Below are 13,883 nucleotides of genomic sequence, written 5' to 3' on the forward strand. Positions count from 1 at the left end.
AGTGCTACTCAGGAACTAACCAGAACTGTTTGGAGCAGAAATGCAATTTTAGCAAAAGTAGGGACTTTGAGACACTCTTTTATTTTTACCATTGATCTAGAAACAACAGTGGTGTTACACATGACTGATTCAAATCACTTGTTAATTATGCATCTCTCAAATAGATTTTAATTTGTGATGACATTTCTTCTATTTTCTTCTAGATGCAAAGAGTTTGGCTGAAATGCTTATGAGGTAAGAACAAATGGAATTTTATTGTATTTTTTTTTAATTGAAAAATGTCTGTCAACTACAGCATCATATTTAAGAATTGTTGTAGGGACAAATGGAGAAGTAAACTTTTTATTCCTAAACTCTTTTCCAAAACACACCATTTGTCTGTTTGTTAAGAAGTGATGGACTGGTGGTTAGACATGAGAGAAAGAAGTCACTTTGTGGACAGTGTGAGGGGCTACAATGATAAATAAACAGGTAATTCGTGTTAGAGTAAATCAAAGAAGCTATGTAGGTCCAGTTGGACATTTTACCTACTCCGAAAAACATTTTCCATAATATATATCAAAATAATTGCCCTTCAGAGATCATCTGATTAAAGGCAATAAATTTCTGGCTGTGAATATCTCTAAACTTTGCAGCTCTGTTTATGTAATTCGCTGTTGTTAGCTGCTTATACCCAAAGGTATAAAAGAGCAGGTAAATCCATTTATTATTTTTCACTTCTGTTCCATCAGCTCAGCATTCAGAAATCTAATTCAGTTGTTGAATTGCATCATAATGACTATTCTGGCACCACAATTCTTTCAAAGATGGAAATTTCATAACTTCAATGTTTATTGTTTTGTCTAGGGAAAATATTGAACTTCAGAACCGCTGCATATATTTGAAACTGGGATCACTAAGGGATTATTTTTGAGTTCAAATGAATTTTCGGTTGCTAGAAAATATTTTTTATATTCCAGCAACAAATTTGAGAATGTCATAGATATTTCACCACATGAACCACACTCCAAACTTCCTCACCCGTGATAAACTTGGCTTCTATTATAAGAATAAACTCAGCAAGGATGTGGTGACAGATGGGTTTGGTGTAAATGCAGCTCTGTGCCATCTTATCTGAATAAGCCCAGTGATGTTAACAGGACTGGTCATGCAGTCCTGCTCATTTCCTCCCCGGCTGCCCGTGGCAGCAAAGTGTGGGGCTCAGCAGCTTCAAGAACGTTTGCCCTGGTGCTTCCTGGTGCCACAGAAGACAGAGCAGATCAGCACACGCAGCAAGTCTGTTCCCTTGATGCCTTGTGAAGGCTGCCCTAGAGCAGAGCTGGGCAGAGCTACAGAACAAATCAGGGATTTATTCAAGGATCTCCTCCATGGATGCACCTTGGGCAGCACCAGAGCCCAGCCAGGGCTGCACCCAAATGACCCAAAATGGTCCCAAAATGCACGAGCGCTCCCGGGGCTCTCCCTGGGATCAGTTCTGCTCCATTGGCACCTTGGAGTTCATTGTCCCATTCCAGCTCCAGCCCATCAGTCCCACCCTGCTTGTTTTTCTCTCTCCAGCCCACGCTGTTTGTGCTCCTGGGCTGAGGTTTGGATCATTTGTCCTTGGTGCCCAGCTGGAGCAGGAATTGTTTTGTCTCTGCTCTGTGCACAGAGCTCAGCATCCCATCATGTGAAGCCCAGACCCACACACTAAAGAATCACATAATCTGAAAAATAGAAAAGCTCAAACCTGAGGCATCTTCCTGAAGAAACCCAGCAGGGACCAGCTGAAGGCCCTGCATGGAGACTCTCATTCCCAGTGACAACCACTCAGAGCCCTCTGCAGAGCTGGTAACGCTCTGCCCCAGCCCTGGCTGCCTTCTCAAGCCTTGCCAACACTTCTACAAGGCCATTTCAGAGTCTCACTCCTCTGACACTTAGAAAACTTCACCAAACTTCCCTCAGAAGTGCCCAAGTTTTACCCACTTTTCCTTTGCTGATTGTTACCAAATTAAGGAATTTTTGTCTTCCCTGTACTCAGGGAGCAGCCAGATCCTCTCTTAGTCCTTAGGTCAGACCTGTTTTTCCACCATTTCATTTGGCTTTTCCTTTCACCAGCACTTAAACATGGTCATCAAACCAGTTCCTCTCATCTCATTTATTAACAAATAACCTTGGTTTTAGCACATAAACATATTTTATATTTCTTTTCTAAAAGTTTGAATAAAGGCAAATGACTGTTAAATCAGAACTTCAGAGGAAATAGAGGACATAGGCTTACACTTACAGACATGCCAGAACTGGGAATTCTCATTTGTGACAAATCTGTGAAATACATTCAACCAAAACCTGAGCTACCCACAAACAACAGATGTTCCTGAAGGTGTAGCATGTGAATAATGAAAGGATAATAAACCCTTTCCAAAACAACAGTCTCATATGATAAAGGCCCTGATCATTATATATATATATATATAATATATAAATCAATCAATCAATCAATCAATCAATCAATAAAATAAACAAATAAATAAATACATATATAATATTATATAAAGCCCCATATTATTATATGTGTTTATGATTTCACCAAAATCTCCTATGATAAAAATATCAAGAAAGGGGGTATTTGGGGCAAGGGCAGAGGAGATGATTCTCTGCTTGGAAGGAAGGGTGAAGCCTGGAGAGAGCTCTGTGTATCTTTCCCATTGAGGAGATTTTTGAGTGAGTGTAAATCGGATTAAAAATGGAGCTTTAGTCTTTGCTTTGAGAATCACTGGCTTTGGCTGTGTAAGTCAAATGTCTGTGGAGCAGGATAAGTCAGCAGTTTAATGGGAGCTGCACAACTCATTGTTGATACCTTTCACACACAAATAAAAATCCCTGCTGTTGTATAAGCACAGCTTTTTAATATTTCTTTTGGGTGAAAGCATCAGTCCAGCCACGCTCTTTGTAACAGTTCACTGTGAATCAGTTTAGCAATTCACTGAATTTTCAAATTTTGGACACAAGGTGAAGAATCTTTCATCCCCAAATATTCTGATTTCTTTTCCCATATGTTTTTACAACAAACTGTGGACTCTTTCAAAATGCCCTATACAATGTACTTGCTCTGGAAAAGGCCTTCTAATCCACAGACTCAACACAAAAGCTGCACTCAGACCAAAGCACCAGCTGCCCAAATACCTGTTTTAAATAGTGACAAAAGCAGGGGCTTTAGTAGAGTAAAAGAATACAGCAAAGTACTGAGAATACTGAGGAATTCTTCAAAATGCAGAAATCTCTGGGGAGATCTCACTGAGGCATTTTCATTTCCTGGAAGGATCTTTGGAAAAGGAGAGGGATTTTTAATATGGGCAGACAGTGACAGGAAAAGGAGCAGGGGTTTTAAACTGAAAGGGGACAGGTTTAATTAAATATTAGGCAGAAATTCTTTACTCAGAGGGCAATCAGGCACTGGAACATGTTGTGCAGAGAAGCTGTGGATTCTTCATGCCTGGAAGTGTCCAAGTCCAGGCTGGACAGGGCTTGGAGAAACCTGGGATAGTGGTAGGTGTCCCTGCATGGGATTGGAGTGAGATGATCTTTAAGGTCTTTTCCAGCCTGAGACATGATTCTGTGATTCTGTGACCCAGCCTCCTGACAATCTCCCAGTGCCTAATGATTTGGAGCTTAGAGATTCTTTGAACCAAAGGGAATTAATTCTGTTATACACAGAATTACAAGGTCTGACAAGAAAAGCACATGTTTATGTTTGGGAATTTTATGTCTGTAAATATTAAAAAATAAAGATAGATACATTTTATCCCTTTAAAGAATTAATCATTGGACTTCTCATCCACCAGACCATTAAAATATGTTTACCTGAATTTAGTTTAGGAAATACTTCTAATCAAGCTTCAAAACTGAAACCTTCTTTGCCCTATTTCCAAGCCCTAGAGGCTCTTCATTGCTTTTGGCACTCTAGGATTCTATATCTTGAACGCTGATCTGTTGTGGTCTGCAAAAAAAAAGAATTCAAAGTTCCCTGAGCCAGAATAAGAGAGCATCCTAATCAGCAACAACCCCCTTGCTTCTGCCAGCTGCCTGTGCTGTGTTTGGACACCCCATGTCACTGCTGCATGCAGGGGAATTAATTAGCTCAGCAAGGAGGAGGAGGCACAGCCCACAAACCAAGGAATAACTCTCCAGAATAGCAGGGAATATTCCTGAATGTGGAGAGGCCTGGGTTCCAGTTCTGGCTTGAAAAACCTCCCACATATTTTGCATGGAGCTATCCCTGGAGCAAGCCAAGGTTGGGATTGGGAATTTTCTCATGTCAGGTGAGCAGTAAAACTGCAAATCCATGATGCAAACAATGCTTCCTGTGTTAGTTGAGTACTTTCTAATAATGGAAATACAGAGCATTCATCCTGCTGAAGAGCTCCAGCTCTGGGATTCTGGGATCTGCATTCCCTGAGCAGGAATCTGATCCCACCCCTTTGTCTCTGCATCCCCAGTGGGTGCAGAGGGGTGCAGTGATGCATCTCCCAGACTCAGTCATGCACTGCACAGACTCAGATGCATCTGACTCTGTGCATCCTGCAACTATTGGATTATTGAAATTGGGCATAAAAATCACCAGTTTTCTTCTTTACATTGAAAGAGGGCAGGTTTAGATTGAATATTAGGAAAAAATTCTGTATTCAGAGGGCAGTGAGGCACTGGAACAGATGTTCTGCATTTGCTCTACAACTTTGGGCAAGTCTAGAGCAGTCCAACTTTCCAAGTGCCTCTATCCAAGCATATTTGGCATGCAGATAAAATATTACTGTCTGATTCTCTTAACATTTCAGCGACCTGATTGGCATCCACTCTGTGCAGAGACTTAGAGAACACTAGTGGGCAATTTATCTGCATTTGGCAATACTACAAATCTTTGAAAATTTATGTGATTAGTAAGACCCTGTGATGACCATTCTCCCCTGGTTATATACGGAGAAAAGTCTGGAAAGCCCTGGGAGGCTCTCCTGATATTTTGCTTCCATGATAATTGGATGAGGCACCAGTTGTGGCCTGTTTGACTGCATCTCAACTGTCCATGTGTATGTTATGGGAACAGCACCATCTAATCACCCAGGAGAAGAGAGAGACATTAAATGTGGGATGTATAGATGGTGCTAATGCTGGGGACCACAACAGCAGGGAAAGCCAGGAGGTGAAAATCAGAGAGGTGCCCCCAGGTTCCTTGTGGATCTCACTCTTGGATTTGGAGCAGAACCACTGACCACAGGGCGAGAAAATTCCTCCAAAAAAGGACTCCAGGAGAACCTCCAAACCTGAGGTTACTGCTGTGGAGACACAGCAGGAAGTTAACACAAATTTCCCAGAGTTGTGGGCTCACCACACATGGATTAATCTCCCGTGCTCACAGAAGAGCTGAGCTGATCCCTTTAAGAGTTCTCTGCTGATTCCATTAACCACAATAACTCACTGCCAAAGCAGAATTAAATTGAGTGATCTGCAGCTATTCTACACTAGAAAATGAGCCTCCACTTGGATCTTACAGCTCTTTGAAGCCTGAGCACCTGGATCACTGCTGACTGATTTGTCTCAACTCTCCACAGCCTCCCTGCGTGAAGTATTTGCAAATATTTCATTTCATCCAGAGAGTAATTACATCTAAAAGGGCAAAATGTTCCTGTTTAGTGCAATCTGAAGGTTTCTTCGTGCAAGTTCTGTGCTAGAAATGACTGTGGCACTTGTTTTTACCATCCATTTTCATTTGCTTTTGGTAGACAGCTCATTTAAGAAGTGATTTTCTGGTACACAAACTTCAAAATGAAATAGTTTCAATTTGCATGATGATAAAATAATTGGTTTATGTTCTTTTTTAGATTATTGCATCAATCAATTAGACATAATCCACAGATGTAAACAAGATTTGCAATTTTTGTCTTGGAACATCAATGAGACTAAAGCCTTTATTTATTTTATGCAATCTATGAATATTATACCTAGTTATTAATTTGCTTTTTCATTTATCAGTCAAAGTGATATTTGAAACTTAGATAATTAAAAATAATGAAAAGATAAAAAAACAATTAGAAATTACTCAAGACATCATTTTCCTACCAACCTGTTTGATCAGCTGTGTGTTGCTTTACTCAGATTCACGAGGGGTGAAAGAAAAGGTCTATCTCCCAAAGTGTTTTTATTCATTTCATTATGACAACACTTGAAGAAAACTGTGTGAAATTCTCAGGTTCCTGCTGATGGAGGACAGACCACATCCCTCCACACTGTGCATTCATCTCATGCCTTGCCATGTGCAATAAATTAATACCAGGCACTTGTTCTGAAGAGGGCAAAATCAAATATATGAGTGCTTTTTGCTGATTATGGTCACATTGGGGTTTTTTTGAGCTGGACAGATTGAAAATTAGGAAGTTTGCAAATATCTTTTCATTTGGGCTGAATGTTAACGTCTTCACTTCTCTTTTGTTTTCAGCAAGAACACCAGGACATCAGACACACTTAATAAGCAGCAGCAAACACTGAGGATGCACATAGACATTCCCAGAGCACAGCTGCTGATAGAGGAGAGGGACACCATGGAGACCATTGGTAAATTGAGCTTTTTTTCCCCTGGTTAATGTAACAGGTCCTTTTAGGTGGAATTCCTTTAGTCCACACCTTTTCCCTGCTGCACACATCAAGAGAAAAGAGCTACAAAGTAATTTGAAAACCGAACTGGGGTTTATTTTCCCTCCTCTTTGAGTTATTTCCCACTAAAAGTAATCTCAGTATAGGATCTAAAATAATGCAGGACATTAGGAAAATGAAACTGTTGGAAAGAGTTTCTTGAAGAAAATGTACTTGAGGACTGGCAGTTTTATGATTTTCATTCTGATTTCTCATTTGGCTCTGACTAGGCAGTTGGATCACTGACATTACTTAAAGGGAAAATGAAATTCTGAAACTGCACTCTCAGTATCTGAAGATTTGCTACAGCTAACTTTTAAAACGTACATGTTGCATATTGTATCCACCTGTTCACAGCACATGATATTTCAACATTTTGATCAGTTTTCAGCTTCTGTGTATCCATGCAAAATTCAAATCTAAACTGTTTGACGCTACAGAAAACAAGATTTCTCATGGGGCTGCTACTGAACTGAAGTGTTACAAGAAATAAAATTGTTTGGTGTTGGGTTTTTTTTCCCCAATAATTTGAAAATATCTGGAAACACAGAATAGAAATGCATCCTGATGGCATGACTGTATGAGCAAGACACTCCTGACTGCCCTTGTCAGATTTCTGACTTTACATTTTTTGGATAAAAATCTGTATAAAGGAAGCTGGCAATGTAACAGTATCCAGGGATGGTGTGGCCAGAGAGGAAAGTCAGCAAGATGTGAGCAGCATCTCTGCACCTCCTGTTCATGCCCATTCCAGGTTTGAAAAGGAGACTTACAGACTTTGTAAAATCATTATTTGAGCTCCCCAAAGTCTGCCCTTTGTGCCAGGCTTCATCCTAAAGACAGCTTTAACTTTTGAGTGGCAGCTGCTGAGCAGTGGGGGGTTCCAGTGAAAATACTCCTAGAGCCTGAGCTGCAGCAATGCCATCAGGGCCTTGCTAAGAGGCAGCTTTCCACCCAGAATAAGCAGGGATTTTGGCAGGGTTGGACAGAGCTTTCTGCCAAGAGCCTTTATTCCCAACCTGAATAAGAGCTCATCTTTTGCCAGAGACAGAGTGATTTGATTCCTAATGTTATTCTATTTATAGCCTTCTTTGGGTAAAAAATGTGTGTTCTGTTATTGTGCAGAACTGTTCACCCTAATGGTGTCTTGTCAAGTTAAAAAAAAAAAAAAATCCAAAACAAAACCCAGGAATGCTTAAAAGAAGTGGATCAACCTCTGCTGACTAGTAAATGCCCAGAAGTCCTGCTGCTGCCAGTTCCTTAGAACACATTACAAAACTATATAGCACAGCACAGCAGGAAATCCTTGAGGCTTTTCTTGCAATTCTGAATGGATAAAAAGACTGTAAAGAATGCAAAAGAAAGTCTGATAGCACACCAAATTGTTGTTCTGCAAGCACAAAGGCAATGAAAGATTTATTGCTATTAAACCATCCATGACCAAGTGGGCCAGATTCCTCCCTGGAGCAAAAAAAAAAAATGATACAGAGATCACAACTGGGAAAAAAACTAAAAAAGGAAGCAAGTGCTGTATAGCACTGCAATGATCAATGTCTGTGTAGAAATTTGGAGAATATATCCAAATTCTGCTTCTGAAGAAACAGAAGCAGAACTACACAGCAGGAAAGGTTAGTGCTCACCTTTTTCTTCCTTCCCAAGGTCAGGCTTAACCTCACACCTTTATCTGAAGCTGCAGAAAAAACCAGTCCTGGGTCAGGATCATCCCTTCTGCAATATTCTGTCCCTGCAAAAAAGGAGAGAGAGGGTTGGTTAGCAACACCCCCTAACAACCTCCTTTTGGGAAGACAGGGGTGGTTTCTCTGAGGACTTTGCTAATCATGCTAATAAAGAGAAATAAATGGAATATGTTGTTGAAAAGCTCATCTGAGCTCTGTGAAAGTGGAGGGGAAGAGGGCAGTGTTCAAAGGATGGGACTGAAGGAATTGGGGCCACAAATGACAACACACAAATCAGCTCTTTGTGAGCATGTTTAACAGTCTGCCCCAGCTGCACGTCTCTAAGGTGAAATCACCAGGAAAAATGAAAGTTATTTGTTGCCCTGATTTTTAAAAGTGCTAAGTTTTCTTTTATAGTTGTTTTGAAAGTTTTAAAGTTTTTTTAGAAGTTTTCTATACCTTCTGATGTTTACATATTTCTACTGGAGTTCCTCACACACTGTTCATGTAAATAATGATTGTTTTGCATTCTTTGTGGGAGGAGAGAATAGATGGATTTTGGTTTGACCATTGTGGTTGAATAGATGGCAATTTCACCCTCCAATCCACTGTCACTTTTAGAATTCTATATATTGCGAGGTCAAAATTTTCTCTTTTTCTCTTTTAAACTCACCAAACTCCATTTGTGTCTGATAGTGACAGTTATTCTTTAGTTTTATATGGGGTTTGAGTTTAAACCCAGAGGTTTAAATTCCCTTCAAAGCCACCTGGGCCCTGCAGAGAGCAGGAGCTGCTCTGCCCACCGTGGCTGTGGACACTGGGGGCTCGCTGCAAAGCTCTGATAAAGACAAAGGCAGCACTCTGTGCTCATTATCTGATTAATTCCCACTTGCAGACGACAGATCCACGGTTCTGCTGACTGATGCTGACTTTGGAGAGACGTCCAAGCAGAAGTCCCTGACTGTCACCCACACGGTCCATTACCAGTCGGTGTCACAAGCCACAGGGCCACTGGTGGATGTCTCAGATGCCCGGCCAGGAACGAGTAAGCACACCAAAAAACAGGGGTTTTTTTAGAGGGGAAAAAGCTGTGACAAAATACAACTCTGCTCCTGCATTTGCATCCCCATCCTTCTGTCTGAGAGTGGAGAGAAATCTATTTAGGTCAGCAGAGAACATTTCTTTAACTATTGCACGTAGTGATTCGGTATGGGGAAAATTGCATGTGCATCTGAAATGGAGGTGTAATTGAAATAATTCATACCTGGCCTTCATTAAACCAAATGCATGCTAGATTTTAATTTCCAGAATTTACTGGGTAAATTACCTTAATGGCTTTTAGTGTGTAATACACTTTTTTTCCCTCTGTGATCAATCTTTACTGTATTTCAAAAGCAACTTTCCTCCTACCTCTCCATCAGGCAAAAAAAAAGCAATTCTCATTATTACTTTTTCTGAAAAGTTGTATTTCTGGCTTTAGTTATTATGGTAAATTACTTTTCCCAGATATATTCATGCCAAGTTGTTCTCCTAGTGATTAAAATACTATCATAAATTAATATACTGATGCAATCCATTCTTCTCATTCCTCTCATGAATGTGTTCCATATCTATGTAAATGGGTAAAAAAAAAATACTAGTTTGAATGATTATTTATGAGTTAGAAATTCTACCAAAATGTAGCTCACTGCAGTGTGCAGTTTCTGAAATCTCTTATTTCTGTCTCCTGATTGTTTCAGAATTCCCTTGTGAGTTTGGTGAACATAGATGCTGAAAGCTCAGTTGCTAGAATGCAGATAATTCAAAAAATCCATTTCCACCGTGGTCTTTTAATTAAGAAGTGTTCTAGTCCTGGCTTTAGTGCTTTTTTAGCTCTTTCATCTTTTTTCAAGTCATTCCTCGAGGACTAGATTTTCTAATAAGGAAAGAGGCATCACGCCAAAACCTCACACCTGTGTCATACCACAGATCTTTATAGCACCTTCCTTTCTAAAGCCTCTTTGTGCTCAGTTCTGTGCTCGATTCCTCTGCAGCCAGGGAGAGAATTCCTTCAAATTAAATGTGGATTTAACTCATGTGGAAGAATATGATCAGTGTCCAGCCCTGCTTGGAAATAAAAACCCACCAGCACTTTTATTTAGCAGTACAGATCTGATTGCAGCAGTGCACAGGGCTGGGTCAAAGACTTCCAGCTAATGTTTTCTGGATTTAAGACACTAATCCAGCTTTGTTGCAGGCTGGGTGATGGGATTTTGTCTAGACTTTGTCTAGAGCCACCACTTCTGCTGTGAAGAGGAGAGCAGAGCCCAGCTGGGTGGCTCAGAGGTTATGGACCCTCCTGTCTGAGCCCACTCACACTCACTGAGTGACAAATATTCCTTTACAGCATATTTGAAGTTCTTCTCCTGTCCTTATTTATTTATTTAGGGAAGAGTTGCTCTGTGAACCTTTGCCTTGCTGATCCCAGCTCTCTCCAGTTGTGTTTGATGGCAGAGCTGGCATAACCAGAGCTCCAGCTGTGTTTCATCCCACTGCCACCTCTGGAATTGCTATGCCTGTGCTGCACAGCCCCTGACAGAGGCACAGCACAGCTGGGGCTGAGCTCCTGCTCCTCAGGGTGAGGACTGAGCTCCTGTGGGCTGGCAGAGGCTCTCCCAGCTCATTCCCAGTGCTGACAGGACCCTCCCGAGTCACAGCATCAGAGGTTGAGGTCCAGAGGGACATCTGGGCACCAGCAAGGGCTGGCTGCTCAGGGACATCCCCAGATGGCTTCTGAATGTCCCCAAGGGTGGGAACTCCACCTCCAGTGTGGGCAGCCTGGGCCAGAGCTCAGTCTCCCTCACATTAAAGTGTTTGCTGATGTTCAGGAGGAAGCTCCCAAGTCTCTCCTTGTGGCCATTGCCCCTGGTCTTCTCACTGGGCACCACTGACAGAAACTTGTCTCTTGTCCTGTCTTGTCCTCTTGTCCCTCAGGTATTTCTGTACATCAGCAGCATTCCCCCAAACCTTCTCTTCTCCAGAGCAGGCAGCCCCAGCACTGTGCCAGGAGCTGTTCCCACCAGCATTCTCCTTCTGTTCTCTACGTTGTCCCTTGGATGAGGCTCGCTCCTGGCCACACCACAGCCACGTGCCACATTCCCAGGTGTTGGTTTGTACCACACTGAGCACGGATTTGGATGTTGTCCATGTGAGGCAGCTCTCTGCTGCACCACCAGGAGGATCAATTGTCAGTGGCACCAGGTTCTAATTTTTCCACTGCTGTAGGGAAAAAAAAGGAGAAGGATCAGACCATTATTTGTAAATAAATGCCTTGTTTCTTTGAAGCAGCAGAACACAAATTCTCACTGGGAGTGCTTAGGCAGAAGCAGTGCTCAGAGTCATTATCTGGGTATTGCTTTTTCTTTCAATTTCTTCTGCTAAAGTCTCTTACCTCAAAGACTGACAACTTCATCATTTGAATGTCAAAGAACATTTTGAATAGATTTGATTTTTTCATTTTTAATACCCTTTCTATTGTTAGTGATATCCTTTCAGAAGCTTTGAAGAGAAATCCTTCAGTGCTGATGTAGTCACTCTCTGTTTGCCACATAATGATTTTTCTCTTGCCCTTGCTTTGTTAGATTCACTTTTAGGGCAGAATTCTTTATTAATAAGTTCAAGGAGGTCAATTTTAGCACATGGTTTGCTTTTACAATCTTGGTCACTATATTATCTCTAAGTTAATTTAAAAAGTACAATATTGATGACCTTAAACCAGTAGCAGATGATTTTTTAAAGTTTGAGAAATTGCATTAATTTACTAATTGTTCCAAAGCAGTCAAATCTTTATGAACCTGTTCTCCCTGAAACTCTGATGTTATTACAGCTTATGTTTTATGTCTTGGCCACTTGTTAAAATAGGAAATCTGTAGCTGATACATAGTGTGATGTGGTAACAGTATGTCCTGAAGAGGGAATCACAGCCCCACATTTCTGAGCACACCTATTTAAAAACTGACATCAGGTACCTGGTGCAGGCTGTGTCTGTGGGCACATCTATGCTGATAATTTACCTTGCACTTCACTTGAGGTGTGGTGTGAAATCCCTGACCAGATCTACTTGCCTTGTGCTCTTTCAGTTCTCAGAGTGGTTTTGGTGCTGGAGACCTGCTTGTCTTGGAGTAAATGGATAATGAATGTGTCAATGGAAGAATGATGGGGTCCTCAGCCCTTCAGTTCCACCCTTGATAAAATGTAGAGTTTCATTAGAAAGAGAGTAGTTCTAGAAAAGCATCAGCAGTTTGGTAATGATCAGCATTAACACTGTTCATTCTTTTCCCCAAAAATAATGTCTTGAGTTTGGAGTTTTTTAACAAAGATTATTTCAGTGGCCATCTCCTTCTGGAAGGGGAAAGTGAAGGGCTGGGCCCTGATCTCTCTGCTGACCAGGGACAGGACACGTGGGAATGTTTGGAGCTGAGTCAAGGAAGGATTGGGTTGGATTTTAGGTAAAGGTTCTTCACCCAGAGGTGGTTGGATGAATGGTCACGGCCCCGAGGCTGCCAGAGCTCCAGGAGTGTTTGGACACCACTCCAGGGATGCCCAGGGTGGGATTGTTGGGGGGTCTGGGCAGGGCCAGGGCTTGGACTGGATGATCCCTGTGGGTCCCTTCCAGCTCAGAACACTCTAGGACTCCGTGATTCTGACAGGGCTGGTCTCCATTCCTTCCCAACCCCTCTCTGCCATCCCTCACAGATCCCACCACGAGGAGGAGTGCCAAAACCGGACCCACCGCGCGCAACCGCTACGCCAGCCAGTGGACCCTCAACAGACCCCACCCCACCATCTCAGCCCACACCCTCACCACAGACTGGAGGCTCCCCACGCCCAGGCCAGCAGGATCAGTGGACAAGGAAAGTGACAGCTACAGTGTCAGCCCCTCGCAGGACACAGGTACGGACAGGGCTCCCCGCAGGGACACCGGGACTGCAGCAGCTCCTGGCATCCCATTGCTGAGAGCATCCCAGCAGCTCCTGGCATCCCATTGCTGACAGGATCCAGCAGCTCCTGGCATTCCCATTGCTGACAGGATCCCAGCAGCTCATGGAATTCCCATTGCTGATAGGATCCCAGCAGTTCCTCCCATTCCACTGCTGACAGGATCCAGCAGCTCATGGAATTCCCATTGCTGACAGGATCCCAGCAGCTCCTGCCATCCCATTGCTGACAGGATCCTCCCAAGTCAAAGGATCAGAGGTTGAGGTCCAGAGGGACACCTGGGCACTGCTCAGTCCAGCCCCTCTGCTGAAAGCAGGGTGAGCTAGGGCTGGCTGCTCAGGAACATCCCCAGATGACTTCTGAATATTCCCAAGGGTGGGAACTCCACCTCCAGTGTGGGCAGCCTGTGCCACCTGGTCTGTTCCTGGGTGTGCCTTGTTTGGAGCTCAGGTGTCGTTGTTCTTCCCTTGCCAGGATGGTTTTTGTGTAGGTTATGTATGAGGGGTGCCAAAAATGCTTGGAGAGGTAATGACAACAAATACTGTGCTTCTGGTTCCTCATTCCACA

At 42.5% G+C, this 13,883-nt stretch overlaps 1 protein-coding gene across 3 annotated transcripts in view; it reads left to right on the plus strand.

Moving 5' to 3' along the window:
* The window catches only part of DSCAM (DS cell adhesion molecule), a 445,883-nt gene that overhangs the window by 408,699 nt on the left and 23,301 nt on the right, over positions 1-13,883 (plus strand). For all 3 annotated transcript variants that reach the window (XM_021527473.3, XM_077781696.1, XM_077781698.1), the window contains exons 28-31: positions 204-234; positions 6,470-6,585; positions 9,235-9,384; positions 13,074-13,271. In XM_021527473.3, the coding sequence (XP_021383148.2) occupies positions 204-234; positions 6,470-6,585; positions 9,235-9,384; positions 13,074-13,271 (495 nt within the window). The remainder of the gene's footprint in view (positions 1-203; positions 235-6,469; positions 6,586-9,234; positions 9,385-13,073; positions 13,272-13,883) is intronic.

Source organism: Lonchura striata, chromosome 2 (genome assembly GCF_046129695.1).
Source record: "Lonchura striata isolate bLonStr1 chromosome 2, bLonStr1.mat, whole genome shotgun sequence".
NCBI lineage: Eukaryota > Metazoa > Chordata > Aves > Passeriformes > Estrildidae > Lonchura > Lonchura striata.